General features: G+C 43.0%; 1 protein-coding gene across 1 annotated transcript in view; it reads right to left on the bottom strand.

Annotated features, from left to right (window-relative positions):
• LHCGR (luteinizing hormone/choriogonadotropin receptor) overlaps positions 1-21330 on the bottom strand; it is a 53619-nt gene extending 32289 nt beyond the window's left edge. The window contains exons 1-3 of the mRNA XM_014847909.3: positions 21085-21330; positions 2981-3052; positions 891-965 (exon numbers count right to left, since the gene is read on the bottom strand). Of these exons, the coding sequence (XP_014703395.2) occupies positions 891-965; positions 2981-3052; positions 21085-21236 (299 nt within the window). The 5' untranslated portion in view covers positions 21237-21330. The remainder of the gene's footprint in view (positions 1-890; positions 966-2980; positions 3053-21084) is intronic.
• Positions 21331-21868: the final 538 nt, after the last annotated feature.

The raw sequence follows: 21868 nt of genomic DNA, 5'->3' as shown, positions 1-21868 counted from the left end.
TTCGAAGAAAGACAGGCCAGGGTTGAATCCTGGCCCTGTTATTGTCTAAGGTGACACATTGGTCAAGTTACTGAGGTCTCTGACCCTGCATTCCTTCCCCTTAACAAAAGGAATAATTACCCCAAGTTGCAAGGTGGCTATAAGGATTAGATGACATAACCTAGAGGAAATAAATGCCAAACAATAAATGTTTGGCCAAAGGTTTGGGCCAAACAAGGCATCAGTAAAATGCCAGGTTTAGGAGTCACATGACCTGATTTACAGCCCCAGCTCTGGTGCTAACTTGCTGTGTGACATCAGGCAAATCAGCTAACCTCTTTGGGCCATCAGTTCATCATCTGAAAACTGAATTAAGCCAATCTTTTCCCATCCTTTTTGTAAATTGGAGAAAGGATTATTTTTAAGTATCAATTCCAAAACATCACAATAACAAAAACAAACCCAACATACACATGCCCAACACAGGGCTTTTACATGGCAGTGTTCAAGAACCATTTACTGAATAAATGAATATCCCCAAACAGCCCCCAAAGAACTAATTAATGACCTTTAAGTTCTTTTCCAAATTTTCCCACCATCTCAAGTACTGCGTACCCTTCCTTCCATAAGGTAAGAGCTACTTGGCAGGACTCCACAATGTCAATTTTAATTTCCAACTTTGTGTTGTGATGTTTCAGAGTTTATACAGCTCCCAGGGAGAAGCAGTTGTCACCATGGCAACCTTCAGGCCACTGCAGTGAGAGAAATTAGTGCCTGCTCAGACCTAGTAATTGCTGTAGTCTTTTCCTCTTGGATTCCTAGCAGTGGATGCTTGAATACAAATATTGAGTGGGCTCCAGCCAGCGAGGTAATACTGTACAGCAATAAACTATCTGTTAGCTGATGCTTACATTTCAGACAAATTGAGGAGGTTGTCAAAGGCATTAGCTTCTATCTTTTCCAGGGAATCACTCTGAGAGATTTCACTAGGGGAGAGAAAAGAAAAAAAAAAAAGAAGAAACATGAAAGAAATGATGGTGTCTGCATGGTAATAAGCTTTGTGTGTGACCCAACAACTGGGGGCTCCAGTGTGTCCTTTTAAAAAAGAGCAGGGATGCCTTAAATTGTCCTGCATGATACAGTGCTAACGTCTCCCTTTAGGAGCACAGATGGACACGTACAACTCAGGTGCAGTTGAAATGCAAGTTTCAGTAACCTCTGTTTATGTGACAGGTTTTCTTCTTGCTTATCTATGACTCAGAGTCACAGATTCTTAGAAGTGGACAGGACCTTTGAGAAAAACTCGTCAGATCCCCTTGTTGTACAGCTTTATAAACTGAGGCTCTGAGAGGAGGGGCAAACAGTGTTAATAGGAAGGTACAGGACAAGGATCAGGATGTTTGGGTTCCCAACTCCATCACTCTAAGGAGGTTTTAATTTGGGTTGAATTCATTGTTTCATAACGTTTTACCCTTTTCCTAAAATCCTGTTCTGAGGCAATTGCAAGGTGGTGAACTTCTGCACGTAGTGTCCTTCTTGGGTTGTAACTGTCTACTTCTTATGACTGTTTGTCTCACTTTGTTAGCAAATTGAGGACAAAGAGTATGTCGTATTCTCTTCTGAATCCCTGGTGGCTTCATATTGCCTGGCACATAGGGTATGAATGAATGAATAGATTAATGAATGAATGAATTTTTTAAAAAGACACAAAAGTAAAGACATTAGCTTTGCCACGTACCATTCCTACGAATGTAGGTAATGTCAATGTTACCCTAAAACCTCAACATAAGCTACCATTTGCTGCCAACTGAGAAAGAAGTCTCCAATTCACAAATTGTACATTTGCGTATTTCTAAGGTTAACTTTCACTGAAGGCTTCAGACTTGATAAGAGGTTAGCCCACAGAAAGGCTGAGCCTAAGGCAGTTAATGTCTTTCACGAACGACACAGTAATGGATTGTTTCTGGGCTGATTCATCTTATTTCTACCTAATGGTTTGCTTATTTAACTGTGGTTGCTTTTCTCACCAGGAGGTCTTAATGCATTAAAAGTGCATCAAATGATCAAATGATCAAAACTCAGCATTTAAACTTGAGAGCAGAAGAGTAAGGGTTAGGCTCAAGCAAACTGACATTTCTGTAAACCTGCAGTGAATTTCCTATAATATGCATTACTTTTTGAGGAATTTACAAAAATACCTCGATTCTTGCTAATACCCTAAAGAGCAGTCAGAGGTTCCCGAAGGAGCTAGGATTGATGGGTATAGCATCTTCTTTACACATGCAAATCTACTTAGAAAGCCCAGTGGATTGTTAAGATCAAGAGATGCTCTCTGGGTAGTAAATGGCCTCTAAGGTTCTTTGACTAGGACTAACATTAAGGAGGATGCTGGAATCCTGGACTCCTGAGAAAGTTCTGTCTCTGTGTATGAGGTCTTATGCCCCAGAAGCTGAGACCCAGGGACAAAGGATTGACGCTACCTCTGACACAGTGTGAGATCACACTGCATGATCAGGCTGCTTTACACTTTTGATAAATGCCTTTTATCAATATGGCTAGAAATACTGTGTTTTCATCATACAATTACTATATTTTAGATACAAAGATTATCTTTTGATGCACAATAAACTTCCAACACATTTTCTTCTATGTGGGTGTTATCTAAGAATATGACATGAGGGAATAGCTGCTCTGGCAGAAGGAGAATCTTTATGATTGGAATCTGCCTTCTTTTCTACTTGAGAAGTTTGTCATCACTTATCCAAATGCATTCAGTTCATTGAAGCAAAGTTAATTATCTGGATTTTAATGACTCTTGAAAATCATACATTTTCTTCAAAGGTCCCTAGATATTATTTGTATTAAAAAGATAAAAATACTAGGGTTTCCTAATCACAATTTCTCTTCTAGAAAAATTATCCTCTTTCAACTACATTTTCTCTTAGGAAAAATTTTATTATTCCAATTATGAATGTCTTTTGATATGCAGTATTTTACTTACATTTTTACAACTTCATCAAGTCCTCTGAAAGCTTGAGATGGGATTACTTTGATAGGAAGATAGGTGAGTGATCTAGAAAAGAAAAAAAGGAAAGCTAAGAGTTTAAGATTTAAGATTAGGTGCCTTTTAAGTTTATGAATAAAATGTGTGTGTGTGTGTGTGTGTGTGTGTGTGTGTGTGTGTGTCTTTGTGTTTGTATGTATGTGATCTACAGAGTTCCCAACAACTGGATTCAGGCTGAGAATTCTAACATATCAATAAAGAGATGTGCTCTGACATTCTTGGTATTTATCAAAGAGTGTGTAATTTTGTCTTTAAGATCCTGAACTTTGTGATCAGACACACCCGGGTTCAAATCCCCACTCTCCCACTGCCTGGCTATGTGACCTTGAACATGGTATTTAAGCCCTCTGTTTCAGTTTATTCATCCATAACATTGAAATGATAATTCCTATTTCATAGGGTTGTTACAATTAATCAAGATAACCTACGTAAAAGACAGGGCTTGGCACCAAGTAAATAGTTAATACATAGTTCTATAGTGGCCCTATAGGCTTGATTGAGAGGATGGGAAAGAAGCTATTTTGGGTAGAATGGAGAAATGAATGGTGAAAATACAATTGGAAACCTGGCAGGCAGGAAAGGAAAGATTCACTAAGAACATGCTCCTATTTTGATCTATATCACCTTCCCCTATTTCAATATTATCCCAAACAGACCACTTGCTCCTAAGGTTAAATCACGTGGACATCTCATGCCATTTTGGGGGAACATCTATAGAGCGTTTCCTACAGGCACTAGCTTGTATCCAGAGGAACAATCTAAGTGTTCTAGGATTGAGATAAAACTTAGGCATTACATAAGAGTTGAGAGAAGAGCCATTACTCAGCAATAGCAAAACCAGAACAGGATGATATATGAGTGCTAATGGAACCTGGGGTTAAGATAACTCAGGAGAAAACATCTGCGAGGCAGGGAGGAATGTTCAACCAACATTTATCAAGCAACTACAGTGGTTCAAAGTGTTGGCCCAAGGACTGGCAGAGAGGAGGGGAATGGATGAGGACATTGCAGGTGGGAAGTGAATATCAGGAATATGAGAACAGAGGTGGGAGATTTGCTTTCATGTGTCTATGCAACAGAGACTGCCTTAGCTGCTGGGAAAGAACACTTCCTTCATCATGAGCAGATTTGCATCAGTGAGATGTTCTACAGTCCCGAATGGGACTTGCCACTGGTGTAAAGTGCTGTGTGAGTTATGCATACTCACTTCTAACTTTAATTTATCTGCTTAACAATGGTGTGAGGTGGGTATTTTCCTTTGATAGCAGAAGAAGCGGGATCACAGAGAGATTTAGTAACCTGGACAAGGTAACAGGACCAAGCAGACTGAGTTCAAATGTTTACCTAGCATGTGATTCCTAACTCATTCTCTCTTTTTTCCTTTTTTCCAACTTTTCCAATAATTGACAAATATAATTGTGTATATTTAAAGTGTACAACTTGATGATTTGATATATACATACATTGTGGAATGATTACCAAGATCAAGATAATTAACACATCCATAACCTCACATAGTTAATTCTTTTTTTTTTTTTTTTTGTGGTGAGAATGCTTAAGATCTACTCTCAGCCACTTTCAAGTATACAATACCGTATAATTAACTATAGTTACCATGCTGTACATTAGATCTTCAGAACTTATTCTTCTTATAACTGAAAGTTTGTACCCTTTGACCTGCATCTCCACATTTTCCCCTCTCCCCAGTCCCTGGCAACCACCATTCTATTCTTTGTTTCGATGAAATCTTGATTTTTTTTTTTTTAAGATTCCACGCATAGGTGATACCATACAGTATTTGTCTTTCTCTGTTTGGCTTATTTCACTTAGCATAATACCCTCCAGGTTCATCCATGCTGTGCAAATGGCCGGATTTCCTTCCTTTATGCCTGAAAAATATTCCATTGTACATATGCATATACAATATACATATATTCTCTTTATCCATTCATCTGTCGAAGGACATTTAGGTTATTTTCATATCTTGGCTATTGTGAATAATGGAGAAATGATTATGGGAGTGCAGACGTCTCTTTGAGATAGTAAAGTCATTTCCTTTGGATATATATCCAGGTAACCTCCTCTCTCAGTGAGCAAGGTGGAGGGACAGGCATTGTAACCTTTCTTCTCTTGAGAGGAGTCATGTCTCATTCTCTCTGTTCCTCGTGCAAAGCAGCTTATCACAGTTCCTCTCTAGGGGCTAATGCAGAGAAATTTCATTTCAGAAAATTGCTTTCACTGAATAGTCTCTTAGCGATGGTATAACCTGGAGGAAGTAATCCAAACTTGGTCCTCTGATTCTATTCCTGAAGACAGTCCTACCAAGCATATCGTTCAACACCCAAACTTATTTAACAGGGCATCTGAGAAGAACAGGGACAGTTGGGGGAGAAATCTTCTTATGATGGCATGTTTGCTTCCTATATTTCTTCTGGAATCATGTCTGCTTGGCTTACTGATTAAAAACACAGTTTTATTGCTCTCTGCACTGCCAAGTCAATAAATTTCCAGAAGAGAAAGCCGTATTCTACTGTACCCCATGCAACATCAATAAAACTGACAGCCAAATTCTGATTCCAGAATCTTTATTGCTGGGGATAATGCAGTGCAGAACATATTTTGGAGAGTGTTTACATAAAAGCTTCAACTGAACCCTTCAGAGCTGTTTATTCATGCAAATGGAGCCCGGAAGCTGGAGTCTCTCAGCAGGCAGCCTCCTTCTCCAAAAGGGAGCACACTGTGGCTCCCCGGGGAGCAGTTTGGCTCAGATTTGACCAGGGAGGTTGCCTGAGCTTTTGATTGATGTCGGGATGAGGGGTGGGGAGCAAAGGTTGGATGGAAGTGAGAGAAGCTGTAGATCATGCACTGGCCGTCCCCAGTGACTACAGAACAGCCCTGGTGCAAGATGAAATTTTGCAGAGTTGATGTTGATGCTGCAGAGCAAGAAAGGCAGTGGTGATGAGAGTAAAAATAGAGTCCTCATCATAAAAGAGCCACTGAGCGAACAGCAGGTAGCTTTGTGGATGTAGTTGGGGCAAGAAAGGTCTGGGAGCCACAGAATGGAGAGTGGTGGGGTGAAGCAGGTGCACTGAACTTTTCATAACAGACGTATTCTCACGAAGTGATGTGGAGAATGTGTTTCTATGAATCCAAAACTGTTTTTCCCACTAACTGACATATTTTTATTTTAGAGACGGCTTCATTTCTGATTCATCTTCAGTTGGCAGCATTGAAGTGTCTGTTTCCTGTATTTATACTTGTTTGTTCATGTGGCCTGTGATTTGCTAATAATGATTTGAATGTACTACCTTTGAAGGTGCTTCCTTGTCTGATGGATGCTTTTATGGTTCTTTCCATGAAGCTAGAAACTTTTAGCAATGTGAACATTCTCTCAATAACCCTGCTGTTCTACTCCTGTGTATATATCCCAGAGAAATTCTCACACTGATACTTAAGGGAAGCTGTACAAAAGGATTTTCTTCACAGCATTGTGGCATCAGGGGGGATTGGAGGCAACCTGGGAGGCAACCTGAGTGAGGCAATGGTAAATGTGGATGGTAAACACTTAACTAGTAGGTCAGCAGTTAGAGGCAAGAGTCTAAAGGCACACAGAGCAGCATGCGTGGATCTTAGAATCATAGTTCTGAGAAACAAGTAAGAAATTAATGATATATATTAAATACCACATGCAGAATTAAAATACATGCACACTAAACAGACATTTTAAAGGAAAACATATAAACATACATTAGGATGGCTGCTTATGGTGAATCAGAAGGAAGTGGGAGAAGGGGATAAAATAAATAACTAAAAGCAGAGAAGGACATTGAATGGGCCAATGATAATATTACTTGAATGAAGCATGATCAACTTAGCTCTCTGTACCTGAGAGGTAAATAGAAGAGAAAAAAGTTTTATTCTGAGGTGTTGAGTTCCTCCTTCCCTCTCTTCTTCCCCTGCTCCTCCCTTCTTTTCTTCCTTTTGGTTTTTGAAGTTAGGCACACATGTATTCCAAGGATTTTGTGAACTCATGTGGAAAGGTCTAGTCAATATCATTTGCTAGAGAGCAGACCCCAAGGAGAATGGGGAAACAAAGCCAAAGGCAAGGACAGTTCAGCAGCTCTGCAGTTCAGGGTCTAGAAAGGGCATGAAACCTGTGCCTAAAGCAAAGAAAAATGAAAGAGCGGCAGAGCCCTTTTCTGGCTCAGCCAAAGAGGGTGACACTCCCAAATTCTGCATCTCAGATGGTGATAAAGAACCAGCGTTACTGGGCAGATGTGAGGCTGAACTTGCAGGATGAGAGTTCTCTCTGCCTCTTGAATCGTGAGTGAGATGGCTGTGGATGACTATGGCTGTGGAACCATGCAGCTACTTATATTTATTACATTTTCACAGTTTTTTTTTACAGTTTTAAACTTTGACTTTTAAGTGAATGGATGATGTAACACAGGTGACACCTGGATTATGGCCACATCCCACCTTGCCCAAGTACTTTCGTCACAATGTTGAAACAAATACTGAGATGGAATGAGAAAGGCTGCCTTGGTTTCAGCAGTTCTGGAACCTCCATCTATTAATGAATCCCACTTACAAGTCCTCAAAGCCTTCTAGTTATGGGTTAAAGTTGAAGTAGAAGCAGTCTCTACCCCTTAGGATTGGAATTAAGTGCTCACCCTAGTTCTGGGATCTTGTGATTAGTCATGACTCTGGTGAAGCCCTGTGTCTCTCTGAATTGTCTACACTGAACCCAACAATATTTGGAGGGCAGGAGTGTACCTGCAGTGCTTTGAATTATCCTTGCTCCCCCCACACCAAGCTGGTGCTTGTTTGTGCCTTGATTCCTTATCCTTTAGCCTGCCTGGTCTCGCTGGAGTCCATCTAGGAGTGGAGCCCCTGCCTTCCCTTCATCTCAATCACCAGATCCTGATTGCTGTATCTCTGCCCCTTAGGAGACACTGTTAACCCACAACGGTTCCTAGTTGCTGTCTGGTTAGGTTCAACCTAGTATCTCTCTGCTGGGTTCTTTCAAACTGAGCCCCCTGGGACAGATGGGGACCCTGTTCTAGGGCTAAACTGTGCAGTTGGGTTAGTTCCTGTAGTGGATGCTGTGGTGCACCTCCAAAAATCACCCTTTAGGACTGAGGCACTCATTCCCCCAGCTGCTGGGAGAGTGGGCCGCTGAAGCTCTCAGCTGAGTTGCTGTCCTGGAATTACTCTCAGCCTAAGATTTCTACCTTACCCAAGATCATGTCTTCTCTGGTGGGTAGCCCTCATCCAATGACTGGTCAATGCATACAATAAAGGCAGGGCCTCTTGGCCTCAAGGTGGGACTACTCAGAAGGGCCATCCCACCTTCAGAGTTCCTTCCCATCAGCTATTTTACCTGGGCCCCTGACTCAGTGCTCTTCCCAGTCAGCCCCAATTGCCAAGCCACCAGTGCACCTTATATCAGAGCCAAGCAACAGGGGGTAATCTACAAATAAGAGCAAATAGCATTCAGATAAACCCAATTACCTTGAAGAGGATGATGCCACGTTATCAAGTCCTTCCTAATTGTTCCTAACATCTCTTGAGTACTCAAGGGTGGGGCTTGGGCCCCTTCTTGTTTTCTTCTGACTTTAATAACACAGATGACCTTAGAAGGAACCAGTTTGTCCAGCTCACTGGCTTGTTAATAAACCTTCAAAATAATGTTAACTGGAGAGTTTCAGAATCATGAGGGCTCTGTGCCCCCCTTCAAGGAAGCCCAAAATTTGGAAATCTTTGCTTACTAAAACCTGTCAATTGGGAGACGTTTGTGCTATCAAAGAGTTCTTCATTCTACACAAGGATTGGATGAAAGGTTCCTTTAAATAGCAAACTTCCTAGGTAAATGGAAAATATGGTTCAATTGACACACTTGCTTCTTTTAAAGGCAGGTATTGCATAACCAGTTACAACTGTAGGTTCCTCACCTCCCCTTGGTTTTGAGAAGCTTGGAGTGCATAATGGTTCCCAGGGCAGGACCACCTTCTGAAGCGCACATGCTGAGCAGGGCCAGAGGGAGAAGAGAGCCAGGGAAGAAACTGAGCACTGATCTGGAATCCCTAAAGCCTGGGTAGGGTCTTTGGTCACCTTGCTGGAGCTTTTACCTTTCCTTCTGCCCATCACAGCAGAAATAAAATATTTTTATTCCCTTTCTTCTAATTGTTTAGAAAAGCCATCCATATTATTGATTTAAGAAAGCTACAAACATCCACCCATCTTTCACAGATGATTAGTTTATTGATGGAGCTACACATGCTGAATTTTTAAAACACTACAAAATCAGAGGGAGGGAAAAAGAGAGAAATGAGAGATGGTCGGTCAAGGCTTTTTTGCCTAATGAACTTGTTGAAATGGGAAGGGGAAGCATAACCTTATTTAAGTTCAAAAAAATGTTAATGTTTTTGTATTTATTACATAAGACCTTGTTCTACATTTAACAGAGACTTAAGAATTTCTTTGTTCTTTTCAAAGCTGCTCAGTAATTATAAAACCCTGCTTTCATCTTGGAATGAAATAAAAATGCCTTTCCTCTTTTCAAATGATTTTAAAACTTCATGCTTTCAAATGCATTGATCTATTTGGTAACTTCGTTACTGGGTATGTCTTCATTTATTGGCCTCTTGTCTTCAACATTTACCTAGAGGGAGCTGAGACTTCAATGTTAACTAAAATATGAAGTCAGTATAGATGAACATTCAGTGAGTTAAGTTTTACATCAGAAACATTTGGAATGTGCCTTAAAAATAAATCCAGGTGGTTTTGATTATTGTTTGACTACTCCTTTAAGCACGGATTTCATTGGACTCGAGGAGTCAGAGTGCAAGGGCCACTGCAGCAGGTGGTTTGGTCCAACCCCACACTTTGCAGATGGAGAATCTTAACTTAGGAAAAGTGACATGACTTTCCTGAAACCACATAGCAAATCAGACGCAGATCTGGGCTAGAACATAGGTGACTTCATTCCTGGTCCGGGGCTGTGTCCTTATCAAATCACACAAGTACTATTCCTTTGGGGTTGTGTTACACTCTGCTACCCTATTTTCTGGTGTGAAAACCTAGCTTTCTGATAGAGCCATCAGCTTCTTGAGGGCATGTGTTCATGATCTTCAACTTGAAAGATGCAGCTCAAATTCCTGTTCCTCTGTGAAGCTGCAAAGCCTACTGGAGTGGGTTTTCTTTTTCTTCTCTGTCCTCCTTAGCCCTTAATAACTATTCAGTTTTTTCATGCACTATTTATTATTTGAGAATTTACCAGGTGCTCTATATGAACGTTTCCTCTGTTCCACCATTGAACATGCAGTTTCTGGTGGATTCTGACTTTACAGTGTCTCTTGCTTCCAGCCCCTTAATTCTTTTCCCACTGCCACTCTTCTTGGCCATTCTTTTCTCCACCTTGACTATTCTATAGTCCCTGAATTGGTTTCCCCTCACCCCATCCTGAGTTTCCTCTGCCCCGTCTAGATTAATATTTCTGATGACTCCCACTATGTCACTCTTATACTCGGATATCTTCTGTCTCTCCCCTTGGCCTATCTACTTATCTACACATGTCTCAGACTTGCATTCAAGGCCCTCCAAATAAAGGCTCAAACTTCATTTGAGCCTTTATTTGGAGTCCTATTACCCACTATTGCCCTCATATAACCAATACACTAAACTTGTGCTGTCCAATAAGGCAGCCACTAGCCATATGTGGCCTTTGAGCACTTGAAATATGGCCAATTTGAATTGAGATGCACTGTAAGTGTAAAATACACACCAGATGTTGAAGACTTGGCAAGAAAAAGAATGTAAAGTATCTCATTAGTAATTGATTACATGTTGAAATGATAATATTTTATACATATTGGATTAAATAAAATATTTTGTTAAAACTGATTTCACCTTATAAAACTTTTAAAATATAGCTATTAGAAAATTAAAATTACACATGTGACTCACATTACATTTCTACTGGACAGCACCTCCTTAGACAAATTAGACTATTATGTTTCCTGAACTTGCCTTGCACTTTCCTGCCTTCATTCACACTGTCACCACCATCTAGCACATTCACCCTTCTCCGCTGGTCAGATTCTGTCTTTGGTGAAAGGTCTATCTTAGGCATAATGTACTTTATGGAATGTGTCTTGCTCACCAATTGCATGTGCTTTCTCTCTGGAAGCAGCATAGTAGGGTGGTGAAGGGTACAGGCTCTGGAGCCAGATTGCCTGGGTTCAAATCACAGCATCATTCCACATCTGTAAAATGATGATGATACTAACTACCCCAGAGACATCTGGGATTAAATAAGAAAATATTTATGTAGTACTAACGTGGCATCTAGGACAAGATAAGAGCTCAATAGGTACTGTTAATTCACATCTGCTTACTGTGAAAGATTCAAGCTACCCGAGCTATGTCCAATGACAACTCTACTTCCTTGCGGGGAGGAGGGTTGGGAGAGTGTTGCAGAGGTTAGAAGGGTGGGTTCCGTACTTTGGAATGGGCTCTTCTTTTTGTCATGGGTCACCCTTCAGTCTATAAAATGCTTATGACTTGTCTCTGACTCTTGACTCTCCAATGATTATACATAAGACAACTGAGAGGGAGGGTAAACACTCCTCCTTGGTACCTTTCTTAAGAGTTCAGGTATCTCTTAGAGGCCTTGCCTCATAGTCTTTTAAAGAAATGATAAAGGACAACCTTCCATTAAATATTTCAACTCTAGAGAGCCATTCTGCAGAGTTCTCATTTGCACATTGATTTTAAAAAGTTCACTCAGTTGGAACTCGCCCATTGGAAAGTGCAATCTGAGTGACTCTCTTCCAAGACAGCCTTTCCAGACACCCAAGAAGCTGTGAGGAGTTCAGGAATTATAATGTGAACCAAGATGTTCAAGAAGAGTCCCTGGATAATGGATTTTCCAAGTCATTTGTGCAATAACTAAATTAAAAATATAAAGCCTCAGAGGAAAATGGTAAACACATCTAAGCCCTTCCTCAAAACCCATTTCAAGTTTCCTAAAGACATAAAGCAAAATAACCCAAACTTTACCACCTAAACTAGAATTCTTCTAGCAATAATATAACATGACAAGAATAACTTTGGTAGATAAAACTACATGTTGAATTCTCCTGGGGGAATGTTACATCATCTGTAATGATTTCTCAAAAATAATTTTTAGAAGCAGAGAATATTGTGTTGTCAGGGCAGTGACATTGCAGATATGCTTCAGGAAGCTCTTTCATTACAAGCTTCTGTTTCCAGACACTTAAAAAACTTTTTTCCTTTTTTTTAGTGAGCCTGTAAAAGCTGGTTGCAGCTGATACACCACATACAGTCATGCACTGCACAAGGACATTTCAGTCAATGATGGACTATACGATGGTGGTCCCATAAGGTTAGTACCATACAGCCTAGATGTGTAGTAGGCTATACCATCTAGGTTTGTGTACATACACTCTATGATGTTTGCACAATGACAAAATCACCTAACAATGCATTTCTCAGAACATATCCTATTGTTAAGTGATGCATGACTGTACTTTTAATTCATCTGAGGATGGGTTTGAAGTGCCTGGAATTACTGGCATGTGTGCCTTCACTTCTCACAAACTCATCAGACACCAATCTGTGTGTTTGCTTGGCTCAAAAATGCCCTTCTCTGGGGCCGGTCTGGTGGCATAGCCGTTAAGTTCCCGAGTTCAGCTCCAGCAGCCTGGGGTTCGCTGGTTTGGAGCCCAGGCACAGACCTGTGCACCGCTTATCAAGCCACATCTAAGCAGACGCCCTGCATACAAAGTAGAGGAAGATAGGCACAGATGTTAGCTCAGGGCCAATCTTCCTCAGCCAAAAGAGGAGGATTGGCAGTGGATGTTAGCTCAGGGCTAATCTTCCTCACCAAAAAAAAAAAAAAAAACTGCCCTTCTCTGGAAGCATCTTATTGCTGGTTGCATCAGAGTCAAGCATCTCTTTGACTGCGCTCCTATGCTTCGGCCCTGAGGGCAGGGCTTGGGGTGATCTGATTCTCTCTCTTGGGAATTTACAACATGTAATAGAACAGACAGAAGGAGTCTTTGGAGCTGATTCATTGTAAAGGTGGAATCTAAAGAGAAGTTCCCTGATCTCTTGCTGTTAAAATGCCAAATTCTCTCTAGATCTTGCCTACATCCTTCTACCTCCTTATTCTTCTATTAAATTCATCTGTTATGGTTAAATTTGTCAGGGCTGATTTCTGGTGCTTGCAAATGAGAAAATCCTTACACCCAAGGTTTCCAGGGGAAGTAATCTACTATTCCATTGACTATCATAATACGATGGAGTAGGTGCTGGCGGTCACTGAGAGAGGAGAAGCCTCTGAATAATGATTCCCCAGTGGTCTCTCAACCTGATGTCGAAGGCCAAGACTGAGCTTAGAGAATAACCACATTAGCCCGACTGCCCCTGTAGAGAGTGAGGTTTAAAGAACTACAGCTCAAATGATACCTCCACCAAGGTTTCTTTGTTACTCTGCTAGAAGGGACCACTCCCTCCTCTGAACTGCTACCAGACTTTGTTTATAACCTTTATCTGGCTTTTATTCCCTTCTGCGTTTCCCTGCAGTAATCTGAGAACTGGTCCTCTCTCTCCTACAGCCAGAAGACTATAAGCTACTGGAGGGCAGGGGCGGTGTCATTGGATCCTGCACATTGTCTAGTCCATTTCAGTACATAGTTCCTGAGTGGTCAACAAGTCTGACCTGAAGGTTTTCTATGTGTCCTGCCTGAGGCTTAGGGATGGGGAATGGGGAAAAGAAAGGATCCAGAATTGGCTTGGATGCTATAGCTTGGCAGGTAGGACTGACCCAACTGAACGATAAGAAAACAGCCTCTAATCAGGTATTAGGTGGCATGTCCGATAGGCACCTCAGCCTGGGATGGAAAGACCAGCGTATCAGACTTCAGGCAATAATGAGCTCTGCTATTTTGGGATTCTAACTTATTCACCTTCCAGGTTGAGAAGACCTAGTGGGTCATTTTCTCCAATTAACACCTCCCAGGAACAAAACTATTCCATCAGGCTTACCCTTTGGATGACAGATATTTACTGTTCAACCTCATATATGGGCTATGGGATTTTCAGTCTTCTCTGCGTTTCCGAGTACTTTTGGCTCTATTGTCTCATTTATCTTCACCACAGTCAACCCAAGTCAGGGGTAGGAATCATCACGCCCCTTTTACAGACGGCACAGAGGTTTTATCACTAGCCCGAACCCACAGTGCAAATTAGGGAAGGGGACCTGGGGGTAGAACTCAGGTCTGTCCGATCTTTGTCCTGTTGATCAATTCAGATAATTTGGGGGCTGTATTGGACCCTACCCTGTCATACCAGAGCATCTCCACCCCTATGGGCTCAGAAATGCTATCTGCTGCTGCTCATGAGGTAGAATTAGGAACCCAGGAGTCACCTCATTTCATCAGAGTCAAGGACAGATTCAACAGCAGCAAGGGGTAAAACCTTCATTCTGAAAGTTGAGTTTTACTTATAAATTGGGCTTTTCTGAATTTGGCTCAGGTGGCATTAAAGAGCTGTAGTTCAGGGCCACACAGAGAGCAGCTGTGAGTTCGCTGGCTGGAAGGGGGTGTCATCTCTCAGTGAGGCAGAAGCTGTGAGTAAATGAAGACTATGTGGAGAAGCTGCTAGAAGCTGCCCACCAAGTCAGAGAGCCCGCCTGCCTGGGGTGGGATTATTTTAATTCTCTTCTTAGGAAAAAAAATTAGCTGGTGGGAAATTTACTAAAATTTGCATTAAATGTGATTTTTTTGCACACCAAGGGGAACTGCCAGGACAGAACTCATGCTCCCATGGAGCCAATCCTCTTGGGTCTAGAAGTGAACAGCAGGGCTGTTCTCCACCACCGTGACTCAACTGGCTTTAAAGTGCCATGTGTAAGAGCAGAGTTACACGTGGCCAAGACACCGTCTGGTGCAGCCACTCTGGGAGATTATGTTTTGGAAAGAAGGCTTTTGTGCCTCATTTAAAGACATGAAAAGAAGCCAAATTGAGGGGCTTGGGAAGAAGATAGAGGTGGGTAAAAGAGCAGAACTAGAGCCCTAAATTAATCTAACTTACTGCTTTTAAAATGAAAAAAGAATAAGGCAGAAAACCCAAGGAATTATTGCTCTCCAAGCGGGGGGCTGGGTCCAATGCCAAAGGGATCTGTATGCAAAACCTTTTGGCTCTAGACTTCCACTGAGATTTTGGGAACTCTGCTGCTTGCTTTTTTAGTGTCCTGCTGGGGCTATCATTCACTTTCTCCAAAAGGATGATTTTTAAACTAATAAAATCTGGTCCTTGCAAAGCTTCCTCTAAGGAGTCTGTAGGCACAGCCAGGTTTAAGAACTGCCTTGAAGGAGAGCTGAGTCAGAACTGAGGGTTCCAGATCAGCCTCTACCTCGGGCCTGTGGCTTTTTGGTGGAGGGTAGGGTAGGGAGGCAGGACATGAGCTTTCTGAATTCTGAGATTTTTTTGTTTCTCTCAGCTGCAGGGAAGCTGAGGGGAGGGCCAAACTGTCTTACTTGCAAGAACTTGGTAGGCTTCCCTCTGTCCTGTGGATCTTACCTGGTGTCCTGGACTGGGAACCCACTAGTCTCAATTCAAGCGGCCTTGGTAGTTGTGTTGTTTTGTTTTTATGGATCCTGGGCTGGGGACTGATTTTTCTCCAATGAGTGAGTTAAAAACAACAAAAATTAGAAAAACCTGGTTGGGATATACTATATACTAATATAGGTAAGCTTCCAGTCTTGCTTCTCTGAAGCTGATATGTTTACTATGGCCTGTTCAAAGGACAGCCTGGGGGGTCTGCAAAATATGGGACCTGGATGTTGATATAACACAAAGAACTCCCTCCACTACCCACAGCACCCCTTGCCTGCCTATTCTAGGATGGAGATTTTTAAAATGACACTTAGATGTGGTACATGCTAACTAATATACGTGCTTCCTTTTTGCACTGGTTCATTATTCCTATTCAGCTGTCTACTCAGTTTGATCATCATGTAGCTCAATAAACACTTTAATCATACTACCTGTGAAATTCTGGGAATCATGAGTTGAATAAGACCTCTTCAAGTGGTTCTCACTTTAGCACAAGATTCAAAACCCAGGGGGCATTTGGCAAATGTCTAGAGACATTTTTGGTTATCATAATTTGGGAGGGCGGTGCTACTGGCATCTAGTGGGTGGAGGCCAGGGATGCTGCTAAACATCCTACAGTCTACAAAATAGCCCTCCACAAGAAATGATTATCTGGCCCCAAATGTCAATTGTGCTGAGGTTGAGAAACCCTGCTTTAGCAGAAGAGGCACACATTGAATAAATGGTTACGTTATGGAGGGATATGTACGAAAATATGTGGAAGCACAAGGTATCAAAGCAAGCATGTGTGTATGGGAGGGAGGGGACATTGGGAAACGCTTCATGGGGAAGTGGCTCCACATCATGATTTTTACTTAATGCCTTTGTAATTGACTGTCCAAGAGTGACTTTGATTGAAAGTTTATTAGTCAGGAGCTACATATGGGGATTTTTTGTTTTTGCACAACCCTCTGGGTATTTTAATCCAATATTTCTGATGACTTTATATTGTCTCTTAAAAAAAAAATATTCCCCAAAGAGTCTGCGAGAGGCATAAAAAGGGAAGAATCCATTCAACCGTATTTGCTTCTCAGCAAGGAATCTCTAGTCTACTCTAACCTGTGGTTCTTGCACCTGGACTCTTCTTCCCTTCTCTCCTTCAAGGTTCAGCCTCATGACCCTTGGCCCATGAAGCCCTTGGAGATTTCAATCCATAGTGATTGATCTATTCTCTGAATTCCTTAGAACCTTGTTACCTCTTTCCCCACCTACACCAGTCTCTTGGGTGTGTTTCCACCTACATGTGGGCTCCTCAAGGACAAGGATTACATCCTCCACCTGTATATCCCTCTACAGCTTTGAAGACTGTTCTGGACCCTCATTTGCACTGAAGGAGGTAGAAGGAGAAAGACATTCAGGAAAGATGTCAGGAGACTAACATCTTCCTATGGACACTGGACTGATGGATACAGCCTGTTTTATTCTTCCGAAGTCTCTGGATGGTGTCTTATAATAAAGTCTAAAAGTTAAATCTGTTCAGTAGGCACAACATGCAAAAAATAAATTGCCATAATTATTATTAGCATTTTCTTACTAACAGGTTTTTCAGAAGCTGTTTCCATATCAAGCAGATCAACCTTTCTGTTGTCATAGAGACAAAGATCTTTATATAACCATGGACAAGGTGAGATTTTTTTTTCTCTCTTCCTCCTTCCAGTTGTCTGGAACTAATAAGAAAAGGAAATTTTCAAAATCAAATTTTTCTTTTACTTTTTTTCCCCAATTAAAATGAATGAACACATGGGAGGCTATTTTTTGTATCACATTCTAGATTTTAAATACCTAAGTTTTTAATAAAATATGGAAGAGGTGGAAAGATATGAACGATTAAACAATACCATTTTCAAAATTTGCAAGCAGTGGGCTTGTACATGATATGCAATTATTATCCATATTTCTTTTTTAACCAAATAGGGGACTTTAGATGGAAGTCTTAGAAGGCAGGACTACAAAGCCTTGAAATGATTAAAACATAAACTAGCATCTGTTGAGGGACTGATGAATTTCCAAGGTGCTCCTTGGTACTTACCTCCTCTAACCACTAGAACCAAGAGTTCTCCCCTTCTCTTTGCAGAGTCAAACCCTGTGGATAATTTAGTGCAAGACCACATCCCTCCTCTTCCAGAAGCCTTATCTCATAATTTCAGCTGTCTTCTTTTTACAAATTCCTGATAACTTGTTATTCATAGCATTTTTCTATCTTGTAATTACTATTTACCATTTCATTCATTTATCATCAAGAAGAGAGGGTTTCAGTATGAACCTGTTCACTTTCCTATCGTTCACCTCACTGTGAACTTACACCTTTACCCACCTGTCTTCTTCCCCCAGGACTCCGAATTATCCCTTTCTTTCTAAGATTAACCCTTCCTTCCCCTCTGATCTGGGACTGATGCTCTCCTCCCACCCCACTGAGGTCTTACTCCATCAACTATTATTCCTCCCCATCCCTTGTATCTTCAGTCTGTCCTTTCCATGGATTCCTTCCTCTGTTCCCCTTTGAAGGTCAAAAAAAAAAAAACCCCACCTTTTCTTGATCCTGTTTATTTTCCATATGTCTCAGAGTTTGTGATTTTGATTTGATCACAGCTGCCTTTGCAATAAGTAGGTATTGTGGATGTGTGTGGGGTGGAGGGCATGGGGAAGGGAAGTGAATGGCACAAGGAAGTTTAAACATATTTCTTGCCTTCCAGAAGATTATCCTCCATGGAGAGCAATACATTGGGTCTCAGACTTGACTGTGCATCAGAATCACCTGGGGAGCTTGTTGAACCATAGACTGCTGGGCCCGCCCTCAGAGTTTCTGATTCAGGAGGTCGGGAGGTGGGCTGAATGTACTTTTCTAACATTTCCCAGGCGTTGCTGATGCTGTTGGTCTGGAACCACACTTTGAGGACCATTGCCTTAAAATAACTACCGTCCTATTCCTTCTGATGCATCTCTCATCATATTGATGTTGAAGTCACCATATCATGCTGAAAAAGTTATTGCCTTAAAATAACTACCCTCCTATTCCTTCTTATGCATCTCTCTTGTCATATTGATGTTGAAGTCACCATATCATGCTAAAGAAGGCTCCACCTCCATAGGGTTTTCACTTGAAGGATGAGGTCATCTCTCAATGAAACAATCCTCAGGAAGCCCGACCTTGTGAGTGTCTGCACACTTGCTGACCTAAGGGGTCCAAATGTCTAGGAGAAGATGCTCCTGGTGTGGATGCCAGGATAGTGCATGTAAAGGGAGAAAGTCAAGGATTCTCCAGAATCCCTCAGGGATGGGAAGGACTTCAGAGCCTGGACAACTAGCTCCTTTTTGGGAGCTGGACTAGCCAGCTTCTGCATGCTAGCAGTACTGATATTGTGCCCTCTACCCCCAAACCTAGTCAGCCCTGTAAAATCTTTTTGAGGGGTTCTAGGCCTCTCTAAACTGTGCTGCAGGGCAGCGAGGGAATTTGTTTTGTTCTTTTCACTTCAGCCTTCTCCAGGGAAGAGGTACCCTCCTGAGGCCAACATGGGTATGGCGGCAAGAACTGCTGAGACTCTCGGTGAAAAGCTGAATCTAAAAGGAGAGGGAATTTGGCCCACCCATTCCTGCCTCCCACCAGGGCTTTCTCCACTCAGTGCCAACTTTGCTGGGCACATATATATATATATATATATATATATATATATATATTATTATTATTATTATTAAGGAAGGGGTAATTTTTTTACAAAGACAAGCAAATATAAAAAGATAATTTAACAGATGAAGTCCCGTCTTTGCTACTCAATAGCTGTGGGACCTTGGGCAGGTTGTCCCATGTCTTTGGGTCTCGGTTTCTTGTAATCTGTATGATAAGTACCAGGCAAGTGAGCAAGGCTGTTAGTGGCACAATCATTCATAAGAGCCAGAAGGGAGGCTTGTCAGGGAAGGACAAGTGCTGGGACCCCGAAGAAAGTTTCCGGGGATTTGTTGATTGATTGAAACAAATTCTATCAGCATGGTCCTCACTCTCAGGGAATTAAGCCAAGATAATGGAAACCAATTAATATAAACCCCTCAACTTTTAAACTGTGTCTCAACTGCAAATATTCCCCGAGGGCCACTAACTCTTTCATGGGAGAGGCTCGGATCCTCAGAAGGGGAGGGAATCCCATGCAAGAAGTGGCCCCTGACAGACTGCTGGGGGCCCAAGGAAATGGGGGAGGGCAGGTCTCTTTCCTCCCCCAGCATGGAATTCCATCACCTCTAATGGGGAGAACACAAACCAAGACCTCTGCCAGCCTGGTGCCTTTTGGATACTTACATACTACTCTTCTTTCCTTTCCTTTTCTCTTTTAACAACCTTATTGAGATGTAATTCATATACCATAAAATTCACCCATTGAAAGTGTACAATGCAATGGTTTTTAGTATATTCATGGAGTTGTGCAACTATCACCACAATCTAATTTGAGATCATTTTCATCACCCCAAAAAGCCACATCCATTAGCACTCACCTGGCCTTCACCCCAACCTGGTAGCTACTAATTTACCTTTATGTCTATCTGGACATTTCATATACATAGAATCATATAATGTGTGTACCTTTTGCTAAATCAAAGAAAGGAGACCTGATGATACTCTGATACACTAGGTCTAAAGGCTCCCCTTCTCCTCTTCACCCCATCGCTTCAGCAAACAGCTTCCCCCCACCTGCTTGCTGATGTGTACAATTCCCTTAACCAGCTCTGTAGGAAGGTGGTGGTGGTGCAGGAGGAGGAACACAAGGATTAGGCAAGCAGATTGAACTGCCAGTCCCTCTGGAGCAGAGGTGGAGCAGTGGCTTATATGCTCACTAAGGTGTAGGTGGGCAGTGGTTGTGGGAGGCACCCGCCAGCAGTCCTGGTTGAGTGACCAGGTCACACCTGGCCGTAGGCCTGAGCCTATGTCCCAGGAGTATAGGTTCCATTCCTAGAGGACCACAGGGTGTCAGAGAGCACTGTAACCTTGGCCAACCAGGCTGGCTCAACCCAACACTTCTCTGGGCAAAGGCAGTTGTTGATTGAGGAGCACCACACCCTGTCTCCTTCCAGCAGCGCAGGGAGCGAGGCCTTGCCCTGTGGCTTCTGAGTAGTTCCATGCTCCCCGCAACAGGCCCAACCGGGGTAAAGAGCGGGCCGCCAGGGGCTGGAGGGTGCGCCAGCAGGAGGGGCCCAATCCTAACTTGGGGCCCCAGACGGCGAAGACAGCCACCAAGCTTTGGCTTCTTGTTACCCTAACAGGTGGTGGAGTTTGGTGGGGCGAAGCGTCTTGCTCCCAGCTTCCAGTTAAAGGGGGCCAAAGCGTAGGGAGGCCAGGCGCCCCGGAGCGCCCCGGGGGCGACGGTACTCACAGTCGGGAGAGGTTCGTCCGCGGGCCGGGGCAGCTCAGGGCGCCGTCGGGCGGGCAGCGGCAGGGCTCGGGGCAGGGCGCCCCGCGCAGCGCTTGCGGCAGCAGCAGCAGCAGCAGCGCCAGCAGCGGCAGCTCCGGGGTCGGGCGCCCCATGCCCGCGAGCCTGAGCGCAGGCGCCTGCGGCTGGGCGGGCGCCCCGTACAGCCCCGGAGAGCCGCCCGCGCCCCTTCCCCGCCCCTCGGCCTGCCCTCCCGCGCCGGCCCGCCCCGGCACTGCCCCGACGACCGCGCCCCCCCGCGGCTGAGTCCCTGCTCTGCCCCGACCTGGGACCGGGCCAGGGACCCCAGCACCTCCTTTCTGCTGCTTTCCCTGGCCTGGCCTGTCTTCTGCATCTGCAAATGGCCCCAGTTAGAGGAGGTAGAATGTGGTAATGGTGACCTCTTTGGATAAGGGGTGGCGAGTTCTGAATTCTCCTCCTGGCTCGCCTGTAATTAGGAGTGTCAAGTTGAGTGAGTTGTGTCTCTTCTCCGAACCTCTCTTATTTCATCTGTGAGAGGGGCAGACAGATACTCGCCGTACCCACATCAGAAAGGGTGGAAGTGCCCAGCTCACACACTTCTCTTGTTCATTCTCAGGCCCAAATCCTTTCTCTTTCCCCCACCGACTCCCTCCACAGTACAGGTAATCTCTGTCCTCCCGGCTCCCCAAGTCATTTCTCTGTATTCTTCTCCTGGTAGTAACTGCTTTTCTCCTTAGAGTATAGGGATGTGAGTCTGTTCTATAGC

The sequence above is a fragment of the Equus asinus genome, chromosome 6, assembly GCF_041296235.1.
Source record: "Equus asinus isolate D_3611 breed Donkey chromosome 6, EquAss-T2T_v2, whole genome shotgun sequence".
Classification (NCBI taxonomy): Eukaryota; Metazoa; Chordata; class Mammalia; order Perissodactyla; family Equidae; genus Equus; species Equus asinus.
Note: the sequence above shows the minus strand (reverse complement) of the source record. Positions and strands in the feature narration are given on the sequence as shown.